We start from the raw sequence: 23309 nt of genomic DNA on the forward strand, positions 1-23309 counted from the left end.
ATGGATACTTTAAAAGAAATGCCGCTGAATGAACAACCTGGAGCACACAGTGATTTCCTTTAATTCCTGATCGAGAATCATTTGTAGATAGCACTCTGTTGATAGGTTTTCATATTTGTTGCTTTTACCTAGTTTACCCAATTTTCATGCCTACCAAAAAGCTCATTTAAACCATTTCCTAAGACTTTTAAAAAGAGGTTGACAGCAGAAGGGCAGCCATCAGCTCAGCCTTGCTTTCGTAAGATATGTGGGTAGTGTGATACACAGCCCCACGCTAAGGGGACTCAGGATTCTAAAAATTTAGCCCTGGCTTCTAGATCGTTACGACGGTGATATGAAGGTAGAAGAATGGAACCCATGTGGTTTTCTGTAGCTTGATTTATAACTTGTAAACATTTAAACCAGGGTTTCTCAACCTTGGCACGATTATTTTTGGTGGAAGAATTCTCTGCTGTGGGAGACTGCTCTGCGCACGGTAGGATGTTCAGCAGCTTCCCTGACTTCTACCCACCAGATGCCAGTTGCAAACCCTCCCCTGCAGCCCCGCCAAGTTGTGACAATCAAAAATGTCTCCCGTATATACACTAATATGTATAAAATGGATAACTAATAAAAACCTGCTGTATAAAAAAGTAAACAAAATAAAATTCAAAAAAAAATTTGCCTCCCAGGGATTGCCAGCCATGGATCCTCCTTGATCCTTCTGAAGCAAAAAATAAATTAAAAAAAAAACATGTCTCCCAGCATTGCCCCAGTTGAACCACTAGTTTAGACATATACTACGTGGGCCTCTGTCTGTATTCCCGCCTGCAGTAGCTGGGGCACTGGCTTCTCGTCATGGGACCTCGGGCAGCTTCCTTCCTCTCTGGGTCTCAGTTTCCTCCTATGCATTTGGCGGGGACTAGTCAAGGGCTCGTGTCCAAGTTCAGTGCCGGCTAGGCTGCCTCTTCCCGCCCCAGCCAAGGGCTCCGGGAGGGGGCGCTGAGCTTCAGGGTGCTCACCTGTTCAGGAAGATGCTGCTGACGTCGTCGTGCGTGATGGGAGGCTTCTTGGAGCTGGCGGCCATCCGCAGGGGGCGCAGGAAGTTGTTGACAAGGATGTGCAGCTGCTGCACGTACTCGGCCTCGGCCTCCAGCATGCTGAACACCACCTGGTTCCTCTTCCGCATGCTGTCGGCGTGCGGCGACCGGATGTAGTCCTGGATGATGGTCTTCCACTTGCGCCGGCACAGCCAGCCCCGCAGGAAGCTCTGCACCTGGGCGCCGAGACCAGCGGGAGGGTCTCCCGTTAGCCTCAGCTGCTCTGGTCCTTCCAGGCTGTGAGCGCCCCGAGGGCAGGGGCCAAGGCCCTGCTGTCCCCCACGCCGGGCACGTAGGGAAAAGAGCTGAGGCAAAAGATCAGGCCTGGTGCTTCTGCCTGCGTGGTGCCGGGCAAGCCCTCTGGTTCCTCTAAGCCTGTTTCCCATCTGTGCCACGGGGCTAATGAGATGACGGCTGGACTCAAAGTGAGGTCCCTGCACGGGAGCATCAGCATCTCCCCAGAACTTGTTCGAAATGCAAACCCCCAGGCCCTGCCCCGGCCCTCTGCATTTAAACCACATCCCCCAGGTTGCTTTGGCAACATCCTCCGAAGGAGGAAAAGTGTGGCCCTGAGTCCCCATCACGGGAGGGGGCTTGAGCATAGAGGGTTGCCAGGCTGTGCTGGGCATGGCTCACACCTCTTCTTGCCTAATGACTGGCCTGAAAGCCCCGAAGTTTCAATGAAAGCTCGTCTGGATAGAGGGCGATTATCAAATTCAGTGCGGCAAATTAGTTAATCTCATGCTTGGGCCTCATCGGCGCCCGCCTGGAGCCTCTCCTCTACCTCCGTGGGGAAATGAACACAGACACTTGACTTGCCCAACTTGGAGTCGGGCTGCTTGGCCTGGCCTCGTTCTGGCAAGAACTTGGGAAGGGCCTCAATTCACAGACACAGAGAACTGTTTTAAGATATGCACGCTTCCAACCAAGGCACCATGTAGCTCCCCACCATCCCTGCTGCTGAGCTGTGTGCAAGCTCAGGGGCTGCACAGGGAGGGCCCCAGGGCCCCAGGAGCAAGGGTGCTGGGCGGTGCTGGGGTGGGGGCACCTGGAGATCCAGGGGCCACCTGCCAAGGCACTCATCAAAATATTATCAGCTGCAAAGGGCACTGGCCATGCACAGCAGATGCAACGATCCGGGTGCAGACCTTTGGCCAAGGACGTCTGCCCTGGGGAGGAGAGGCCTGGCCTCAGCACGACAGATCTCCTTGAAGAGAGAAAGCTTTTCTGGATAAAGGAGGGCCTTGCTCTGAGGCCCCAGGAGGGTGAAAACAAAAGGAGGGAGGTGCATTTCAGGTGGTACTTAAAAAAATGTTCCAACCAGAATGGCTTTGCAAAACGGGCCGGGAAGCCCAGTGGGGCCATGGCAGAGAAGGAAGGCCAGTGCATCCCTGCCTGGGCGGGGCTTGGCTCAGACCCCAGGTGGCACTGGTGGCAAATCCCAATGTCCATGGGGGCCTGGCAGGTCCTATAGATCCTGAAGCCGGCTGGGTGGGCACTAATGGGAGAGCACCTGGCCTAGGGCCAGCAGTCACCACGTGCAGGAGGTGGGCTCGGGCTGTGAGACCTTCTGCTTTTCCAAGAGATCGTGTGTCCCAGTGACCAAGGATGTGGGCTCTGGAGCTTGGTGGCCAAGGTTTAAATGTCACTCTGCAAATACTTAGCTGTGTGACCTGGGGAAGTCACTTTGCCTTTCTGTGCCTCAGCAACCCCACATGTGAAACGCAGATAATAATAAAACCTCAGAGGGCTTTTAGTTAGGAACAGATTAATCTGCATAAATCTCCTAGAATAGTGTCTGGCACATGGAAAGTGCGTAATGAATGTTAGCTCTTCCTATTTTTGAGAAACCAGAAATACATATTTTTATGTGAAATGTTTAGCTTTTAAAGCACTGGCAACAAATTAAAAAGGGAAAAAAGAAACACCGTGTGGGCTAAGAACCCCAAACATGCTGGTAGGCTGAACTTGGCCTGTGGGATGCCAGTTAGCAGTTTTCTGGTCTGGATGGCGCTGGTGTCCTTTTACGCTCTCAACAAGGAGGATTTTCTGGTTTCGTGTGTTTTTCTTACGGTGAGTCAGGCTCCCCTGCTTCAAGTCTGGCAAGCTGCACACACAGACCATACTCTTCCTCTCCACATGCCCCTCCATGGGGTGGCCTATGGTGCTGGTCATTCTCTCTGCCACCGGGCAGCTTTCTCATACCTTCTGAGATGTTCCTCCTAGCCTCTAATAGTGTAAAACCAGTGGGGCCAGCTAAGGGGTGTCACAGAGGCCGGCTCCCATGTTGACGTCTGCCGGGGATGAAAGGAGGAGGTGTTTGCAGGACAGTAGCTGGGGGGAAGGCGGGCATGCAGGGCTGTGACAGTGGACGTGTGGCCTGGGGTCTCATTGAGGCTGCCCAGGGTTGTGAGGAAAGCTCTCGGCTGTGAGTCTCACAGCCTGGGTTCCTGCCCTGGCTCTATCTACTCTTTCATCTCTTGAGCCTTAGTGCTCCTATCTGTCAAATGGGCTGAACCACCCTACCTCACAGAGACAACCAGAAAACATGGCCCGACGAGGTGCTGGTCTGGGGTGAGGGGCTGTTGATTCTGCCTTTGGAGCGGAGGTGGGAGTGGCACGCCCGGGAGCAGTGGGACAGTAGGTGGACACTGCAGACCCTGGGCTGTGCCAGGGGGCTCTCTAAAGAGGGCCAGGGCAGATTTGCCAGCCCCGAGAGATGGTACAGACCTTCTTGATTTTCTTGATGTCACTGTCTTCGTCGTTGGGTGTGACAGTCTGGGTGGACTGGATGCGCTCATTGTCCTTGAGCAGGGATGCGATCTGCAATGGAAACACAGGTCAGCTGCAGGGGCCGCGCGGCACCAGCTGGTGGAAGCCCCACCCCTCTGGCTGCCACCAGGCGTGGTGTGGTGAGTGAGCGCCCTGCCACGTGCTCCCCAAGGACCAGTGGTACTGCAGCTCATGTCCTTTGCTCTGTGGGAGGTTTCGAGCCAGAAGTCGGTGAGTGAGCACCGGACCGGGACCCTGTCCACCTGGGTCCAGGGCAGCTGGGCTCTGACTCCGAGTGACCCTGGGCGAGGCACTCTCTGGGCTGCAGGCAACCCATCTGTAATCTGGGAGCTTTGGTCCAAATCTGTGATTCTCTTCCTTATTCCCTAAACCATCAGTCCCTTTACTTTCGAATTTTTTACTGTGGTAAAATATATATAACATAAAATTTACCATTTTAACCAATTTTAAGTGCATAGTTCAGTGGCGTCAAGTACATTCACACTGTTGTGCAACCGTCACCATCCGTCTCCAGAACTTTCTCAACTCCCCGAGCTCTGTACTCATTAAACCATAATGAGTTTAATGAGTTTAATAATGAGTTTAATGACTTCTCTGGCGGTCCGGCGGTTAAGGCTCTGCGTTTCCACTGCAGGGGGTGTGGGTCTGATCCCTGGTCAGGGAACTAAGATCCCGCATGCCACACGGTGCAGCCTAAACAAAACAAAACACACTGACTCCCCATCCCTCCTCCCTCAGCCCCTGGCACCCGCCCTTCTACTTTCTGTCTCTATGAATTTGACTCCTCTAGGGACCTCGCCTAAGTGGAATCAGACAGTATTTGTCTTTCTGTGGCTGGCTTATTTCACCAGCATAACATCCTCAAGGTTCACCCATGTCACAGCATGTGTCAGACTTTCCTTCTTTTTTAAGGCTGAGTAACATCCGTCGTATGTACAGACCCCATGTTGCCGTCCATTCATCCATCGGTGGGCACTTGGGTAGTCCCACTATTTTTTTCAAACAAAACCGTCCTGGAGCCCCAGCAGGACTTCAGATGAAAGCGCTGCTGGCTTGGCTGTCCCGTCCTGGGACAACCCGGAAGCACTTCTCTGACTTGGAGCCCTCTTTGGAGCACAACCTGGAAACTGCTGGCCTAGAAAAATGGAAGAGCCCTGGAAACGAACGTTTGAGCTGATCTAAGAATCTCCGTTTGCCAGATCTCGGGATCAGAGAGGTCGGCCCAGCTGCCTGGTGACCAGGAGAAGGGGTGCCTTTAGCCATACTGTGGCTGGAGCCTCTGGCACTGCTCAGGTGGATGGGCCTGTGGTGTAGCCCCTGGGTGGGTTCCTTCCTGCCACCCCCGAGTCCGCAAGTCTCTGCTGGGGGTCCTCCACAAGGCTCCCACGGCCTGCGGACTTTCCCGGGAAAATGCAGGCAATGCCTATGTATTCCATCGCGGCTGTGAGCTCTGTGGGCGAAGGACCACCCCGTTTCATTCATTCCTGGGCTCCCAGTGCTTACCATTTGGCTGGCACTCAACATATATTTGTTGGCTACATAAGTAAGTAAGTTAAAGAAGGATCAGAGCAGGGACCTCCCTGGCTGGGAGTCCAGTGGTTGGGACTCCACGCTTCCATTTCAGGGGGCACGAGTTCCCTCCCTGGTCAGGGAACTAAGATCCCACGTGCCGCATAGCTCGGCAAAAAAATAAATAAATAAAAAATAATAAAAGAGGTTTCATTAAAAAAATTTTTTTTCAAAAGGATCAGAAAAGCAGCAGCAACAAAAACCTCAACCACAGGAAAACACTGCAGTCATCAAGCCCCACACGTCTAAAGATAGCAGCTCAGGGGAATCCACAAAACACTGCCACAAAGCCAGAGCCCCTCGATCCTCTTCAGAGCACGTGGCTTTGTCCCCTCAAGGCCACTTGCTGAAGTGCAGAATGAATGGGCTCTCACGATTGAGCGAATTGAGCACTTTGAAAGCAAGATGGAAGAGTTACCCGCTCTCCACTTGCGGGTTGCTAAAATTACCCTGGCCTGTGCTTGGAGAGCGGCTGAAAATATCTGAGAAATATTCAGCACCGACATGGGCTTTTCTTTTTTCTCTCCCCCCCACCTTTTCTCTCTCCATTTTCTGGGAACATCTGCACATTAAAATAAAGGCTGATTCTTTGATCTGTATTCTAAAGGCCTAAGGAACGTGCGAGCACACACACACACACACACACACACACACACACACACAGAGGCAGGCTACTGGAGAGCTCAGAGATGCAAGGATGCCCAGTCAATGCCCACCTTTGGTCTGATGTTGTCACCTCCTTGCCAGTCTGCTTTCTTTGCCAGTTTTGAGATTTGCACACGGAAACCTTCTTTTTCTTTTGGATGGCAGTGTGTGTGTGTGTGTGTGTGTGTGTGTGTGTGTGTGTGTGGTCTGTATTTAAAACTGGCGCTTGTCTCAGAGAGGGGCATTCCAGGACATCTACTCAGCAGGGACCAGGGCAAAAAATAGATGCAATTAGGTCAGGTACTATGCTACGTGCACAGGCAGTGCCAGCAGCCTTGGAGTCTTTGTTTAAGGATCAGGCTTGGTGGGCAAAGCTCTAGAGGGTTGTGAGCCTGGGGACCCTGCAGAAGTCTTGGGCTACAGCCCATCCCTGCCAGGAGCCAGTGTCCGGTGAGCTCACGGAGGCAGCCTTTCTCTTACCCTGGCAGGTCTCTTCTGGAGATGGATTTCCCTTGGACCCTGGTTTGCTTGCTGGATGTTCAGGGTCTGCTCAGCTGACCCCTGTCAATGAAGGCCATACAGAGTGGGGACTTTGGCTCACACCCAACTTGCCAGCTAGAGTCCAGCTCCAGCTGTCTGAGCTGGCTCAAAGCCTGGTGTCTCCGCTGGCCCCCGCCCACTGGCCACCCATGGTCTGGCCCCCTTGACCCATCAGAGGAAAACCCTGCTTGCCACACCCCTTTGAGGCATAGCGCATGGGCTTCTGCCCCATCCTGCTCCCCCCTCTGGAGACAGTGTCTTTCATCCAGAATGCATTTCGGCAGTGCAGTCATTGATAGTGGAATTAATCCAGGTTCCTTCCTTTTTATTAGCCTCCAAGGTTTTACTAACGATCTCTGTAGCTCTTGCTTTTCCTGCAGGTCTCTGTAGCTCTTGCCATGCAGCTCAGTTCTTTCTCCCTCCTTCTTGATCTCTTCTGGTCTCCTCCAAGCCCAGTGGGTGCCCATCTCTGTCTGCCTTTGTGCCAACACTGTCAGCGGATCCTGATGCAGTCTTTGGGTTGGGTACTGGTGAGACACAGCTCGCCACTGGGTAAGGTGGATGAGTCAGATCCCTTCCCGGGAGGACCTTTCAGCCTGAGAAGGGGGTCAGACCCCCAGAGAGGCAATTTATAATCGGACAAGGAGAGGCCAGAAGCGAGGTATGTACCTACTGCAATGGGAAGGTCTCACCATGAAAGCGGCAAGGGCTACCTGGAAGGAGTTTTGAAGGACAAAGAGCCCAACAGGTGGGCTACAGGATGGAGGGAATTTGAGAGGGGGTGTGTGAACAAAGGCACAGGTATGACAGGGTGTTGTGTGCCAGGGAGGCGGGGGCGAGGATGACAAGGGGGAGATGGGAAGCGGGACTCAAGGCATGCAGGGTGGGCCCTGGAGAGGGGGCCTGGGGAGGGGCTGCATGGGAGGGGTCACGGCCGTCCTTTCTTACTTCTCCCAGAGTAGTCCCCTCACTGACCTAGTTTATGAAGTGGGGTACCATGTTGAAGTTTGTTTGCAGAACCGATCCCATGGCTAAATTTTTTTTTCAATGTTTTTAGTTCTTTTTAGTTCTTTATTTATTTATTTAATTAATTTCTTTTTGGCTGTGTTGGGTCTTTGTTGCTGCACGTGGGCTTTCTCTAGTTGTGGCTAGCGGGGGCTACTCTTCGTTGCAGTGCGCAGGCTTCTCATCGCGGTGGCTTCTCTAATTGCGGAGCACAGGCTCTAGAGCGCAGGTTCAGTAGTTGTGGCACACAGACTTAGCTGCTCCACGACATGTGGGATTTTCCCAGACCAGGGCTCGAACCCGTGTCCCCTGCATCGGCAGGCGGATTCTTAACCCCTGCGCCACCAGGGAAGCCCTAAATTTTTATTTAAACCCTGAACTAAAGATCTTTTCCATTTCTTCCAGTGTCAGCCGCCCAGGATCCTGAGTGCTTCCAAGCCAATAAAATATTACGACTACCTCTAAACTCCTATTTTGTCCTTTAGGGCCTGTCTTCACTCTCCAAATTTACTTCCCATCATAAATGGGAGGAAAACAGCTATTAAAACAATGAAATGGGGGAATTCCCTGGCGGTCCAGCGGTTAGGACTCCGCGTTTCCACTGCAGGGGTCGCTGGTTCCATCCCTGGCCGGGGAACTAAGACCCTGCAAGCCGCATAAAGCGGCCAAAAAACCCCCAACCAACCAACCAACAAAACAATGAAATGGGCCAAACTGAGCATTCTGGGGGGGGGGGGCGATTCTTCTCAGAGGTAGACATTCCCTTTGTTTTAGATGGTCCGTAGGGTCTTTGGGTTATGAAAGATGAAGCCTAACAGGGCTGTTTAGATGGGAGAAAAGAGACTAAGACAGAGGTGGATAGTTACGCCTGGTAAAGCTTTCTGCAGGCTTTTGTTTGGATGTGATCTCCTGTCACTTCCAGGGCTAGGGGTGGGGGCTACAGGGTTGGGAGTAGAAACAGGGCTGGATTCCTGGATGTGTGACCCGTGCAGGGCTCCAGGCTTAGAAGGGACCAACGCTTGCTTTAAAGCTCTGCTGCTGCTGCTTTGAGATTCTTAAGGGCCCTGCAGTTTTATTTTGCACCAGGTCCTGCACATTAGGAAAAAAGATGTAGACAATGGGATATCGGTAAATGCTTCATGACCAGCTCTCTGAAAGAAAACCTCTGACTGGTAGCACCTGCCAGTTTCCATGGTGTGGGCATTCCTACCTCAGCCCATTTGAAGCTACCAAAGGTTGAATAACTAGCTTGCAAAATTCTTGAAAACGTAACAATTGGTTCTTGCAAAGGTGATAGACAGCTGTTGCTGTCTTGAAATTCTTAAGAATCTTCTCTTTGAATTTGCGTTTTGTGAGTGAGTCTGATGGGACCATGGGGCACACCCCAGGGGCTTGGAGCCTCAGCTCATGCGTGTTCCTGTCTCCCTGCCTATTCCTTATACCCCGGCATCCTGGGACCCAGGCCTCTGCAACCCTCTGTCTGGGTGACAACGGGTCAAGTCAGCCCAGCAGACACATCTCACTGTCCGCCTCCACCCTCTGCAGGGCCTGGTGTAGGTACAGCGAAGGTGGGTCTTGTGCATACCTGTGGTGTCACAGGGCAGGGCGAGGAGACAACTGTCCTGCCCGGGCTGATACTGCCTGGTGCATTAAGTGGATGACTTGGCAAGGGTCCCTTGCCCACCTGAATCTAGATACTGAGTGCATCGTGGTGCAGAGGTTAGGGGAGTTGGCGGTTGAAGTCGTCGGTGGCCTGCCCACGATGGGCGGAGGCCGTGGCGAGTGGGAAGGGGAGACTGACTTCCCCCACGCTGGCCGGGGCCTTGCATTTTCACCTTGCATCGGGCCCTGCAAATTATGCAGCTAACTCCGATTGCAGGGATCTGTGTTTTCATATGCCCCTCCCCGGCTCAGAGTCGCAGACCTTGTGTGAGGGAGCCAGATGGTTCTGAGCGCGCTGGTGAAGTGAGGGGGTGAGAGGCGATCAGATCACTGCGTGGCGGCGTGCACAGCTGGGAAGGGGTGTCTAAGGGCTGAAAGCCAGCGCTTCCCAAGCTTTAATGTATTGGGTTGGCCGAAGAGTTTGTTCGGGATTTTCTGCCGATGTTACGGAAAAACCTGTACGAACTCTTTGGCCAACCCATAAATGAGAATCTCCCGGGATGTGGTTAAAGTGCAGGTTCTGATTTGGGAGATCTGGGTGGGGCCCTAGGTTCTGCATTTCTCATGGGCTGCTGTTTCATGGACCACACGTTGAGTGGTGAAGTTCTAGAAGGCTTAACCTAGCAACGGCTCAGCCTCCGGACAGTTGTGAGAGGCAGAGGGAAGGGACCGCCTAGGAGCTGAGCCCGAGCCACAGTCTAAGGACCTACCAGCCACCCTCTGGCCCTGCCCTCACCCCCTCCGCCCGTGTGGCTGTCAGCAGAGTAACCAGGAACTCGCCCATAAATGATCTCACTTGATCCTCACAACCTTGTCAGCTAGGGAGAAACAGCCTGTTTTAAGGATGGAGGTGCAGAGAGGCTGGAGGACTTGCTCCAGGTTGCAGTTGGTAAGTGGCAGAGGTGGGCTTTGACCCCAGATCTGACCCCAGGACCTTCCCACTCTGCCAGCATCACTGACTTTAAGTTTGGAAGCTGGCACAGCCGTGGCTGGAGCGGGTCCCTCTTGCCCATCATGTGCTTCCCTGACCCCGCGGGAGCCCGAGTTTGAGGTCTGAGGCTCGGGCCCCCCGCCAGCCTCCTCCGCTCCCCAGGTGGTCGGTCACCTCTGCCTTCAGCCGTTCAATCTCAATCTCCCCATCCTCGATCTGCTGCCGCAGCTGCTTGGCCACTGTCTTCTCGGTCTCCACGATCTGCAGCAGGTGCAAGTACTTCTGCATCAATGCCTCGTGCTCCGTGGCCAGGGTCCGGTAGCTGTGACAGAGGAACACCACAGGTAAGCCACGGCCTCCTGGCCCCCTGGAGATCCAACCAGAAGTGGGGCTCCCCACAGACTGCACCTAGGAGAAGGTCCTGACTGCCAGACACAGTGCCCGAGGCCTTAACCTGGCTGCTGTGCTGCTACCGATGGCTCTGGCCCCTTCCCCAGCTCCCGGCTCACACTCTGACATCTGGTTCCTCCACCTGGTCTTGTTCTCACCTTGCCCGACTGCCCTCACCCTCGGGGCCTTTGCGCAGGCAGATCTTCTGTCTGAAACATGCCTCCTCCCTCCTCTCCCTGGGCTAGCTCCATCCTCTTTCCCAGAGTAGGTCCTAGTTGAAATGTCATTTCCCAGAAGTCTTCCCTCCCCCCTCCCGCCATAATGTGTAGGGTGTTCCTGCAGTACTCCCGGGGTGCTATTACCATAGCGCTGGCCAGACTGATTGGGGGTGTCCGGTTACTTTTGTTTCCTCAGGAGACCCTGCCTTCTCTGATGGCAGGGACTATGCCTGTGCTGCTTACTCCTGTCTGCCCAGGGCCTAGCCCAGTGAACATTTATTGCATGGATGCAACTGAGTGAATGGACGACACACAGAGGCGAGTCAGGCACAGACATTGCACTGGCTGGGAGACATCTGAAGAACCTGTGCAGTATACCTGGGTGCCAACTCATGCACCAAAGGCTGTTAGTGCTGTAGGAATCAGAAGAGGGGCCAGGCCAGCAACAAGGACCTGTAATCAGGGAAGACTTCCTGGAGGCGGAGCACTCTCTCCCACCAGAATCGGAATCTAGGTCTTTGGATTCCAAACCCAGTGCTCTGGGCACATGCCCATCCAAGGGCAGCCTCAGGTGGAAGGCCTGTGCTGGGGGTAATTAGCAATGGGGCTGGGTGTTTAGGTGGGGCCAGATCAGAGAGTACCCCAAAGGATCAGAGGGTAGAAGAAGTGGTCCCAGCCTTTGTGTAAATGAACACGTCTCAGATTTGCAGAGCATCACGACAAGGGGGAGGGCAGGCAGGTGGGACTTGGAAGATGAGCTGGGCCGGGGGCTGCCCAAGGTCACAGGCCTGGCTTCTCCCTGATACCCACAACACCTGCATTTGAAGGTGTCAGAGCTGGGGAGAAACCCGATTCTATAAATGGGGTCCAGTCTCAGAGGGCAGAGAGGCTGTGAAAGGGGATCTCACCATTCCAGGGAGGGGTGCCCACCGGGGCAGGGGCAGGAGACTTGCAAGGCACAGATTCGGAGGGCAGGTTTATTGGTCTCTGGGAGCGTCTGCAACGAAGTCTGGGGGCCGAGGTCTCCAGTCCCCCCTCTCCCTGGCCCCCATCTTTCCTCTCCCTTTTTGCTTCAGCCCAGGACCACCAGATAGGATCTCATAAGATTCCCCTCTGCCCGCATCCTGGGCTCCTCCTCGCGCTCACCCTCGTCTTCCTTCCTGTGTCCCCCTCTCGGCAGTGGGCAGCCCCCCGTTTCCCACCTTGCAACCTAAGTGGGGCCTTGAAACATTTCTGGTGTCCCTGCCAGCTCCCCACCCACCCCAGAGCTTCGGCCCCCTTCAACCTCATTCCTCACCACCCCCACTCCCACCCCCAGTCCTCTGCAGGCGGTCCTGCTCTGACATCACAGCCTGCATGATGTGCAGTGCTGTTTCGTCACTTCCCGCCAGCCCCACGGCACGCCCACCCTCATCCTGTCTCAAGGGCAGCATCCCTGCTCGGACCTAATCTGCCCGGCTCAGCCCCAGCTCCCACACCCACTAGCTGAGGGACCTTGGAGAGGTCACTCAGCCTCTCTGTGCCTCAGTTTGCTCCTCCATACAATGGGGATGATGGCAGTCCACACCCTGCAGAGTTGCCGTGAGGATGAAATCTGTGGACACACATGAAGCTCTGTGCGGTATGCCAGTGCCGTGGTAACTACCGTCTCCCTCCCCGCCACATCCCTAGCCCCCGACCCCTCCTCAGGATTTCTGTGCATCAGATTCTGCCTAACAGCTCCACTGGCTTTTTCTCCTCAGCATATGCGAAGCCTCAAGTCACTCCCCACTTAGGATGAGGATGCGCCCTCGCCCTCCTCCACCCTCCCCTGAACTCCTGCCCCTCTCTTCCACCTTCAAGGTGAGGCTTGCTGGAAGAGCAACCGCACCCATCATCCCCATGTTCCCTCTTCCCCATTCACCCCTCAGCCCTCTGCGGGCTGGCATTCGGCCCCAGCACCCACAGGAACTGGGTCCCTCTCTGGGGTCACCAACCATCTCCCACTTACATGGAGGGGACACTTTTCAGTCTGGAATCTACTGACATGACCTTCCAGGTACCCTGGATGTGGCTAGTCAGGGGGGTGCCAGTTTAGGGACACTGGCTCTCGTCACAGACTCAGAAGCTGTGTTACACAAGTTCTTTAAGTCCCTGTGACCCTCATGGCAAAATGGGACAAGGATAGCTTCCCTACAAACCCCCAGGTTTGAGGTGAAGAGGTCAGGAGGCAGAGGGTGGGAAACAGCTTTGCTCTATGAAAGGGGCTGTGTAGCAAAGTGGCAGGCAGTGGTCCCTTGATGGTGTCAGAGAAGGAGGCTGCCCAGCTGTGCCCCGAAGGTGGGAGGGTGCGGCAGGGCAGGGAGAGAATTCTTCGGTCTGCAGTACTACTTGGTTAAAATGAGGATTTTTGTGTATCTCTTATTATAATGAATTTAAACCAGAATGATCAGGTTTTAATGTTTTCCCAACTTCCCAAGAGGCTTAATTGTCTTTACTTGCAAAGGAACTTCAACCGAGAGCATGAAGGAATCCATTTTCACACCACCTCATCTCTCCTCGCTCCAGGGGGTATGAAAATGCAGAGCCTTCAGTAGCTTGTTTTCAGCGATGGCACTCGCCCTGGTGCTTCAAAATGGGGAGCCAGAGTCTCATCTGCAGGACAATTAGGTCTGTTTGCACCTCCCTTTCTTCCCTTCACCGGCCCTCTCTGCCTGCCTCCCTCCCTCCCCACTCCGGCTCCCCCTGTTCTTCCTTATTCTCCTTCCCCTCCCCCCTCTCATCAATACACCTCTTTGTGCAGCACTGTCTCTTTTTTAAATTTTTATTGAGTACAGTTGCTTTACAATGTTGTGTTAGTTTCTTGCTCAACAGCAAAGTGAATCAGCTATACGTATACATAGATCCCCACTTTTTTAGACTTCCTTCCCATGTAGGTCGCCACAGAGAATTGAGTAGAGCTCCCTGTGCTCTACAGCAGGTCCTCGTTAGTTATCTATTTTATACGTAGTATCAATAGTGTATATGCGTCAATCCCAATCTCCCGGTTCTTCCTACCCCCCTTCTCCCCTTGGTATCCATACATTCGTTCTCTACGTCTGTGTCTCTATTTCTGCCTGCAAATAGGTTCATCTGTACCATTTTTCTAGATTCCACATATATGCGTTCATATAAGATATCTGTTTTTCTCTGTCTGACTTACTTCACTCTGTATGACAGTCTCTAGGTCCATCCACATCTCTGTGCAACACTGTCTTTATAGATGCACAGATTCGCAGGGCTGCAAGGATACTCGGGAATCACGAAAGGCCAACTGCCTCATTTTATAAATGAAGAAACTGAGGCCCAGAGAGGGGAAGTGAGTTGCCCCCAAATAACAGTCAAGGAGCGTCAAAGGTGGAGTCGGAATCAGGCTCCAGTCCCTGAAGAGGACTCCCACGTGGCTGTCTGGTTTGCATCTAGTTCTCCTCGCTGAGATGCAGGCCACAAGCCACACTCGCTGTTACATTTTATACATTGCTGTACATACGCATACCACAGGGGCATCCCAGAATACTAGACTATTATGCATATGGTGGGAGAGTACATTGTGTCTCTATACCTATTCATACACTACAGTGCTTATTTTTGTATATACCATGTATCTACTATGTATATGGAAATAAAAACTAAATTAGGTACATGCAAGCCTACCTACTACTCAATATTGCTGTGGAAGAGAGCCGGTCTCTCCCTTGACACACACACGTGCACGTACTCTCATGGTGCACACGATCTGAGGTTAAATAACGCTCAGAGCCTATCGTCTGTCCTTTGGTCACACAGCCGGCTGCCTAGGGAAGAGCCTGTGGCTTCTGTTGGCCCAGGAGGTGCCTGACAAGCTGCACCTGAGCCAGACTGGCTGGTGACAACTCTTCTAGGGAAGGGGACTCTGTTTCCCTTACTGGTGACCATCACTGTGACCCCCGTCCCAGCCCTATAGGCCCAAAGGAGGACATTCCTCTGAGGCCAGTGGGTTGACTCAGACCCCTGGGCTTGACCAGGGAAGACAAACCATGTCCAACTGGCACGTCCCCCTGGCTTCCTAAAGGATGGTGAGTTCCGAGAGGTTTTTGTTCAAAGGTAGGTGGTGTCGGGCTTCCCTGGTGGCACAGTGGTTGAGAGTCCGCCTGCCGATGCAGGGGACACGGGTTCGTGCCCCGGTCCGGGAAGATCCCACATGCCGCGGAGCGGCTGGGCCCGTGAGCCACAACTACTGAGCCTGCCCGTCTGGAGCCTGTGCTCCGCAGCGGGAGAGGCCACAACAGTGAGAGGCCCACGTACCACAAAAAAAAAAAAAAAAAACCCAAAAAACCCCATATGATTAGGATTTTATGGGCTACTTGGAACCAATTTCCAGTTTAGTGAGTTGCTTAAAGAATCATTGTCCCCTCTCTGTGGCAGACAGAATTCTAAGATAGCCCCAAGTTTCCTGCCCTGGTTTCGAAGCCCTGCATAATCTCTGGGATGATGACTATGATGCGTTTTATTCCTCTTACTAGGCTATACTATGCAGCATAGCTGACCTTAACACAGGGAGATTCTCTAGGTGGGCCTGACCCAATCACATGAGCCTTTGAAAATGGAGAGTTTTCTCTGGCTGGTTACAGAAGGGGAGGTCAGAGATTTGGGGCTGGAGAAGGGTTTGGTGAGCCGTTGTTGGCTTAAGGATGGCGGGGACCACAGGGCAAGGAAGGCAGGACCTCGTGGAGCTGAGAGCCATCCCTAGCTGATGGCTAGCAGGGAAACAGGGACACCAGTCCTACAAGGAACTGACTTTTGCCAACGACAGGAGTGAGCTTGGAAGCAGAGATTTCTCCAGAACCTCGAGGTAAGAGTCCCGCTTGACTGACTCCTTGATTTCAGCCCATGGGTCTCTGTGCAGAGACCACAGCCGAGCCCAGACTTCCGACCTACAAAACTGAGCAATGGGTGTGGTTTTAAGCTGCTAAGTTTGTGGGGTTTTTTTTTCGGCCGCACCACAATGGCGTGTGGGATTTTAGTTCCCTGACCAGGGACTGAACCCACGCCCCCTGCAGTGGGAGCATGGAGTCTTAACCCCTGGACCTCCAGGGAAGTCCCTTAAGCTGCTAAGTTTGTCATCATTTGTTCTGTAGCAGTAGAGAACTAAAACACTCTAATAGATAGAATTTATTTTAAAAATTTGAGGATTAATGCCCATATAATGGAAAGCACAGACCTTAAATAAACAGTTTGATCCATGTAGATAAATGCATACACCCTAATCGAGATAAAGGAAATTCCCATCAACCCAGGGAGTTCCCTCGTGCCCCTTCCCTGTCAATCCCCATCCCACAAGCAACTACTGTTTGGATTTCTATCACCACAGTTGAGTTCTGCCTGTTTTAGACTTTCATATAACAGGAATCAGGCAGCATGTGCTATTTTGTGTCTGGCTCTTTTTACGCAGCCTATCGACTTTGAAATTCATCTGTTTTGTTACATATTTATGTATATATATATATAATATATATATTTAATAGATCTTTATTGGAGTATAATTGCTTCACAATACTGTGTTAGTTTCTGTTGTACAGCAAAGTGAACCAGCCATATGCATACATATGTCCCCATATCCCCTCCCTCTTGAGCCTCCCTCCCATTGGGTTCCTTTTTATTACTGAGCGGCATTCCATCGCATGGATGTATTAAGATTCCTTTCTACATCTGTCTGTTGATAGACACCTTGGTTATTTCTAGTTTTGGGACTATTGTGCAAAAAGCTGCTAAGGACATTTGCATACACGATTTTTTGTAGATGTTTTTCGTTTCTCTTAGATGAATACTAAGAAGTGTAACTGCTGGGTCACAGAGTAGGTGTATGTTTCACTTTTAAAGGAAATGCCTAACAATTTTTCAAAGTGGTTGAACCACTTTATGCTCCCACTAGCATCATGTGATTTATGGTTACTCCACCCCCTCTCCAATTTTGCTACTGTCATTTTTTTTCAATTCAGCCCTTGTAGATTCTACAGGTAGTGGTATCTCATTGTCTCTAGAAAATTTTGGTGTGAATTGATTTTCGAAGTCAAGGTAGTCCTGGTTATCCAGAATATACACCAAAGTAGAATTCTATAATACCTCAACACTTACAAAGCCCCGCCACATAAATCATTTCATTTGCTTCTCAAAACAGCCCTGCTATTGGTTCTAGTTTAGTGCGGGGAGCCTGAGGTCCAACTGCTTTTCCTGAATCTGGGTTCTTCCTGCTTGATTCCATTCTCCACAATGCCAGCAATTTCCACTCCAAACCATAGCTCTGATCATCCTGGTATAAAACCTTTGATGGTTTCCCACTGTTCACAGAGGAGAGCTCAAACATCTCAGCTGGGTATTCAAGATCGTTCTGATCTGGTTCCAGTCCAATATCCAACATCACCAGCCTTCTGACATCCAAACTTTGTCTCTTCATTTTTCTTGGAATTGTCTTTCCTAGATCACTGCCTTTATTTAAGGCTTTTTGGGGGCTGGTGGAGGGGCTGACGTGCCCATAGCATGACATGCCCTATTTCCAGATCCCCCAGATTCCCCCATTTCCCTGAAGATGTCTCCTGTGGTGCCTTGTACTTAACACGGCCTTCATGCACCGGAGCTGTTTGTACATCTGTTTAGTGTCTTCCTGACTAGGCTGGGGTAGCCCTGGGGGAATACCTGTGTTGCATCCATCCCTGTCTGCCCAGTACCACACTCAGAGCCTGACTCTGTTGATTCATAGGTGAGAACCTAGTCTCCATTAGCTAGACTGGACACTCCTTGAGGATAGGGATGGAGGTGGCTTGACCTCAGGGTCAAGGTCAGTGCTATAGCCATAATAAATGGTTTCTGGTCAGCTGGCTTGATCCAAGGCTCAAGGAAGGGCTCTGGTATCCATCTATCTATATCCATCTTCACCTGATGGATCCATCATCTACCCATCAACATTCATCTACCCATCATTGATTTATCATCCATCCATCCATCCGTCCTTCACATATACTTTCAACACTCATCCATTTATCATTCATTTACCCTCTATTGATCCATCATTCACCTTCCACATATAAACTCAACATCCAACCTCTATCCATTCATTCATCTTTGCATTCTTCCCATCTACACTGCTGAGAACTTGTCTATACCTTTATAAGGCCCTGGGGATGCAAAGAATCCTACTTAGTCCCTGCCCCGAGGAGCTTACACTTTACTGGAGAGTAGACACAGGAACACACCATTATCCAGTCAGCCAGAAAGATCTACTGCTCAAAGGGGTGAGTCTGGGTGTCCATCCCACCTGACAGTACTTAGCTTTGCCAGGGGATTGTTAGCTTGGGGGCCACACCCTAGCCCACAAGCCCATCATTTCCCCAAGACCCAGGAAGACTCAACGCAGCTTGCAGCCCCCATTTTCTCTGCAGCATACACTCTCCTTTTGCTTTTCTCCCCACCTGGCCCAGTGAATCCCTCCAGAAAGGGGTACACATTGTTGGGAATGAAGGGACGAGCAGGTCTAGAATCCCTGAACATCTGAGCTCAGAGAGGTTTACAGAATTTCAGTTTACAGATGAGAAAACCAAGGCCCGGAGAAAAGACAGGACTAGTCCATTCCTGCCGCATCCGGGTTAGAACCCTGGTGGTCTTAGCCTTTGGTGGCTATAAAGCCCTGTAATCCAACCAAATTGTACTCAGTTCTCCTAGTATGAAAAAAAGGAGCTCATCTGGTTGAAGGGGGCAGGAGGCTGTAACGCTGCACCTCAGGGCCCTTGGTTCCCTGTGCACCCCAGGGAGGCACGTCCCAGAGCTCCGGGGCTCTAAGGGCGGGCCTGTCAAGATGCCCTTCTTACAGCTTCCATCCTCCCCCCATCTCCTCCTCCTCCATGCCTTCCCCTCCTGGGGTTTGAGTCTGCTCAGGACGGGGCCTTCGGGTGGGCGAGACATACCTGGCGTGAGCGATGGCTGCCACCCACTCGTCACAATCCCTGGCGTCCTCTGTCCTCAGCTCCAAGGCTTTCTGGTTCTCGTGGCTGAAGTTAACCGTGAAATAGTGCTGCACCAAGAAGAAGACAGCTCCGATTACCAGGGCGATCGGCACGGAACCGGCAGCGTCTCCCGTTAACGATCTGGCCATTCTGCAAAGTGCTCATTGCCACATCTGCTAGGCAAGGATTCATTACTCGTGATCATCGGAACGCCATTCTGTTTAGCGGTTTCAAGCTCTCTATTAAGGCAGGCTTTGTACCATGTAACAGAACCTACGCTTAGGCTATTGTAAGAAGGAAGCAAACCCCACAAAGTCCTATTTACCAACAAACTGCAAAAAAGCCACTTTTAAACCATCAGGTATGCTGGGAGAAAGGCAGAGAAAACACACCAAGAGAACATCCCCTTTGGGGACCTGGTATCAATTCAGGGCAGCATGCATTTAATTCACTCCACACAAATGTTTCAACACACTCTTCTAGGTCCTGGAGTTAGAGCAATGAACAGATAGACCCGAGCAGAGCCCACTGGAAGCCAGCTCGTGTTGGGTGCAGTGACCGACTTAGAGCTGCTCAAACGTGGGGTCTGCTGCCCGAGCTCCCAGGGAAGCAGAGGAGCCAACGAGAGACACACATCTGTAATATCGTTCTATGAATGAATATGTGTAAAGCTCTTAGAACAATGCCTGAAATCTAGTAAGTACAAGTGTTTGCTATAATGAACACAGTGCAACGATCATTACTGTCATGGAGGTAAGAAAAAAGGGCCCAGAGAAAGCCAGCCACTGATTCAGCCCAGGGAAAGCAGAAGGCCTTCCCAGAGGATGAGGCGTTGGTTGGTCCAGGTTTTATTTCAGTTGATGGAATCGAGAGCGTATGGCGTGCTTGCGGGTAGGAGGAGCCGTGCGGTGGGGTTAAGGATGCCAGGGAGGAGGCTGGGCAGGGGGCGGGGCCTGGGTGGTGGAGCTGAGTGGCGGGATGGGGTGGAGGAGAGTAGAAAGCCCAGGTTTCCGGCTGGAGCAACTAGGTGGGTGGGGATGCCATAGACTGGGGGAGGCATGGGCAGGATAAAGGGCAGGTGTCGGGGGTCAGGGGTGGGGGGTGGACATGCAGACCCTCTGTGTGCCTGTAGGCCACGTCTCTGCGGGCTGCAGACAGGGGTCGGGGGTGTCAGCCTCGGGGCGGAGAGGAAAGCTGGCTCAGCCAGAGAGAAGGGTGCACAGGCAAAGTGCTGGGGGCCCCACCTGCGGAGGCCTCCTGGGTCTGGTCCTGGTGAAACTAGGAGGAGAGAGGCAGGCAGTGAGGTGCAGAGAGGGCCCCCGAGGCCTGCCCATTCAGAAGATGCACCGCAGGCCGCGGTGCGGTCTTGTGTCAGTGGGCGCTGTCCCTTGTCCCTCCGTCCCTCGGGGCCCAGGCAGCAGGGAACAGCAGGATGGAGCACGTAAACTTGTTTTTAGCTTCCGCTGACATGACTGTCTTTCTGTTAATTGTCGTTCTTGGTGGCAGCCAGAAGTGTGTGTGTGTGTGTGTGTGTGTGTTTTGCAGAGTCAAGGTCTCTCACTTCTTTCCTAGGAAGCAGATAACTGGCTGTCCTCCCCCTGCGAGGGAGCAGGTGAAAGCCCGAGCTGCGGTGGCCACCTATGCACTTTCCCCATCTCTCGAGAGGTGGTGAACACGCAGATGCTTGTTTCCCATGATCTCTTTTATTCCCATATTCACCAGGTGGAACAGGTCTTATTACCTGTTTACTGCAGAGAAACCTGAGGTGCAGAAAAGTGAAGCCGCTTGCCTGAGCCCACATGGCTGGAAAGAAGAGAAGCCGGAATAACACACCTTCCCTGGGTACCTACTGTCCACTCAGATCTTGGAGCTCCACTGCCAGCAACTGCCTGAGGATCTCACAAGGCTGGTGGTCTAGCAGGTGAATGGGGTGTTTCTGGGGGTTCTGGGGAAATGCTATCAATAGCCATCATTTCTAGGGATGAACAGTGACCCTGGGTACCATCAGCGCTCTTGAGACAGCCCCATCACCTCAGCTGGTGTTGGATCAGAGCTCTGACAGACCCCAGGTCACCCTTGAAAGCTGAACCACCCCTGGGCTTTCCCAGAGTTACAAGGATGTGTCGAGGCCAGAGGTGAACCATTGCAGAGCGGCAGAGTGGACACCGGGCTCAAACTGGGGCCACTAGAGCGGCTGTGATGAGACCAGGACCACACCTTGGGCATTCTGCCCAACCAGAACTCCCTCAAAGCTTCTCGGAGTCTGGCAGACTCACTGAGAACAATACGTGGGCCTCAGCATGACCATGGGACAAGAGCTTAGCCATGTTTGCCAAAACGATGTGACCATATGGGTTCATGTGGGTGCTGGCTGGACCCCTCTGCAGAACAGAAGCATTGTTCTGGAGTCAGCCCTGGGGCACTCTAGAACTCTCCAGTCAAGACAGAGCCACATCTGAGGCCTCCCTGGGACATTGATCAGGACTCACACACTATATGTGATCAAGGATGTGGGATAAATTCAGAAATAAACCCAGGGGCCTCCTCCAGGAACCCACATTTCAAATGTGGAATCCTGACAGGCCCAACTAGAGTTGTTGGAACATATCTGGAAATCCAACAGAAGCAGAAACCACCAATGGACCATCCCTGGCTTCATTAAAGAAGAAGCAAGACTTGGTGAAATTACTCCTGGAGCCTCACCAGGGCTGCAGGGATGGGCCCAGAGCTCCACCTGGGGCCTCCACAGAGCTTCCCTGGACCTGAAGTGAGAGATGGATACCTTGACTTGGGGCTCCACCAGGAGTCCCAAGATGGATCCCGAAACCCTCTAAGCATCAACATCAGACTCCTAGAACGATCTCAAACGACTCCAGGAGCCGTACCAGGTTCAGGGCAGAGCCTGGGGCTTCACCTGGGCTGCTAAGCATCTCCACCAGCGGGTCTCAACCCTGACTGTACATTGGGCTCCGCTGTCACTAGTCTGGGTGTGGCCTGTGCGCCCCTTGGTGATCCTAATGTGTGGTCAAGGTGGAGAGCCACTCGCTGGTCTAGACCTTCACCTGAGGCCTCAGCAGGTTAAGAGGGATTGATCCAGAAACTACACCTGGGACTACCAAACTCCTAGGAAGGGACTCAGAAATCACACCTGGGGTTGTGCCGAGACCAGAGTCATGTCCGGGTCCTTATCTTGGCTGGAGGAAACCTTCTAGAAGCACACCTGTGGCCTCATCTGGGTTCGAGGTACTAGACTTAGAACTGGGGCCTCACCAGGCTGCGATCCTGGACTTCAGCTCATGCCTGGTCCCCAGGATGCCCTCTCTCTGCCCTGTATCACCTGACCACTAACTGAATGCTGCTGCCCCATGCCTGTGTGGGCTGATCTACGCCCCCTCCTGCCTCAGGTGGGCCTTTGTTTCCAAAGTCCCAAGTGCCTGTACGGTAATAAACTTCTATCTAGCACAGCTAAAGCAGACCTGAGCCTCTGCGGGCTGGGGAGGTAGGCTTGGAACCCTGCCTGCTTGGCCTTCTCCTTGCCTCCTGCCTGTCCCAGCCGGCTGGCCGGGCTGCGGCACCTCCACAGGACAGAGAACATTGGGAAACCACTGACAGGTACGGTGACCAACCATCCCAGTTTGCCTGGGACTGAGGTGTTTCCGCGGGTACAGGACTTTCAGCGCTAAGACCAAGACAGTCCCGAGCAAACCGGGGTGCTTGGTCACCCTACAAAAGGTGGAGGAGGTGGAAGTCCCAGCAGCTGGGTCTGGGTCTGGCTCTGTTGCTCAGAGCCAGGGATTCTGGGCAACCTCTGCATCTCCCTCTGGCCAATGGGCATGACACTAACACTTGCCTTGGTCTGCTACACACAAGTGGCCTCAATCATGAAAAATCAAGTTCTCTCCACCTTTAACTCTCTACCTGAATGATATCTCATTCGTGAATTCAACCCATATTTTTCAGTCCCCACCGTAACCCAGACACTGTCCACCTCATGGTAATCAATGACACACACGAAAGCCCACGATGCTGAATGCTTTCTGCAAGGCACGGGCACTCCACACCATCGGGTCTTAGTGTATCTCTTTCCTGCTCCTTCTAGACTGTCAAATGTGCTGCCCCCGTCCTTCCCCATCAAAGCCATTATCAGCTTGTAGTGATTTTTTTTTCCCGCTTTTGGGACGTCATGTGGCATGCGGGATCTTCATGCCCCGACCAGGGATGGAACCTGCGCCCCCTGCAATGGAAGCTCACAGTCTTAACCACTGGACCGTCAAGGAAGTCCTGTAATGCCTTTCTACTGTCTTTCCTACCACAGCAGAGAGTCTCAATCTGGGGTGCACATTAGGGATACCTGGGAACCCCTAAGAGGGAGCAATGTCTGCAGCAGAAGCACCTCTTCCCCTCCCCCCATCGCCCCATGTTCTCCTAGAGATGCACGGTCCTGGAGCCGATACCTGGAGTAGCCATAGACACTATGCAGCCA

At 52.6% G+C, this 23309-nt stretch overlaps 1 protein-coding gene across 2 annotated transcripts in view; it reads right to left on the bottom strand.

Moving 5' to 3' along the window:
• Positions 1 to 23309, bottom strand: part of RASGRF1 (Ras protein specific guanine nucleotide releasing factor 1) — a 104506-nt gene that overhangs the window by 67701 nt on the left and 13496 nt on the right. For both annotated transcript variants that reach the window (XM_079914530.1, XM_079914529.1), the window contains exons 2-5: positions 18788 to 18894; positions 10399 to 10546; positions 3810 to 3902; positions 1002 to 1255 (exon numbers count right to left, since the gene is read on the bottom strand). In XM_079914530.1, coding sequence (XP_079770656.1) covers positions 1002 to 1255; positions 3810 to 3902; positions 10399 to 10546; positions 18788 to 18894 — 602 coding nt within the window. The remainder of the gene's footprint in view (positions 1 to 1001; positions 1256 to 3809; positions 3903 to 10398; positions 10547 to 18787; positions 18895 to 23309) is intronic.

Source organism: Stenella coeruleoalba, assembly GCF_951394435.1.
Source record: "Stenella coeruleoalba genome assembly, chromosome: 2".
NCBI lineage: Eukaryota > Metazoa > Chordata > Mammalia > Artiodactyla > Delphinidae > Stenella > Stenella coeruleoalba.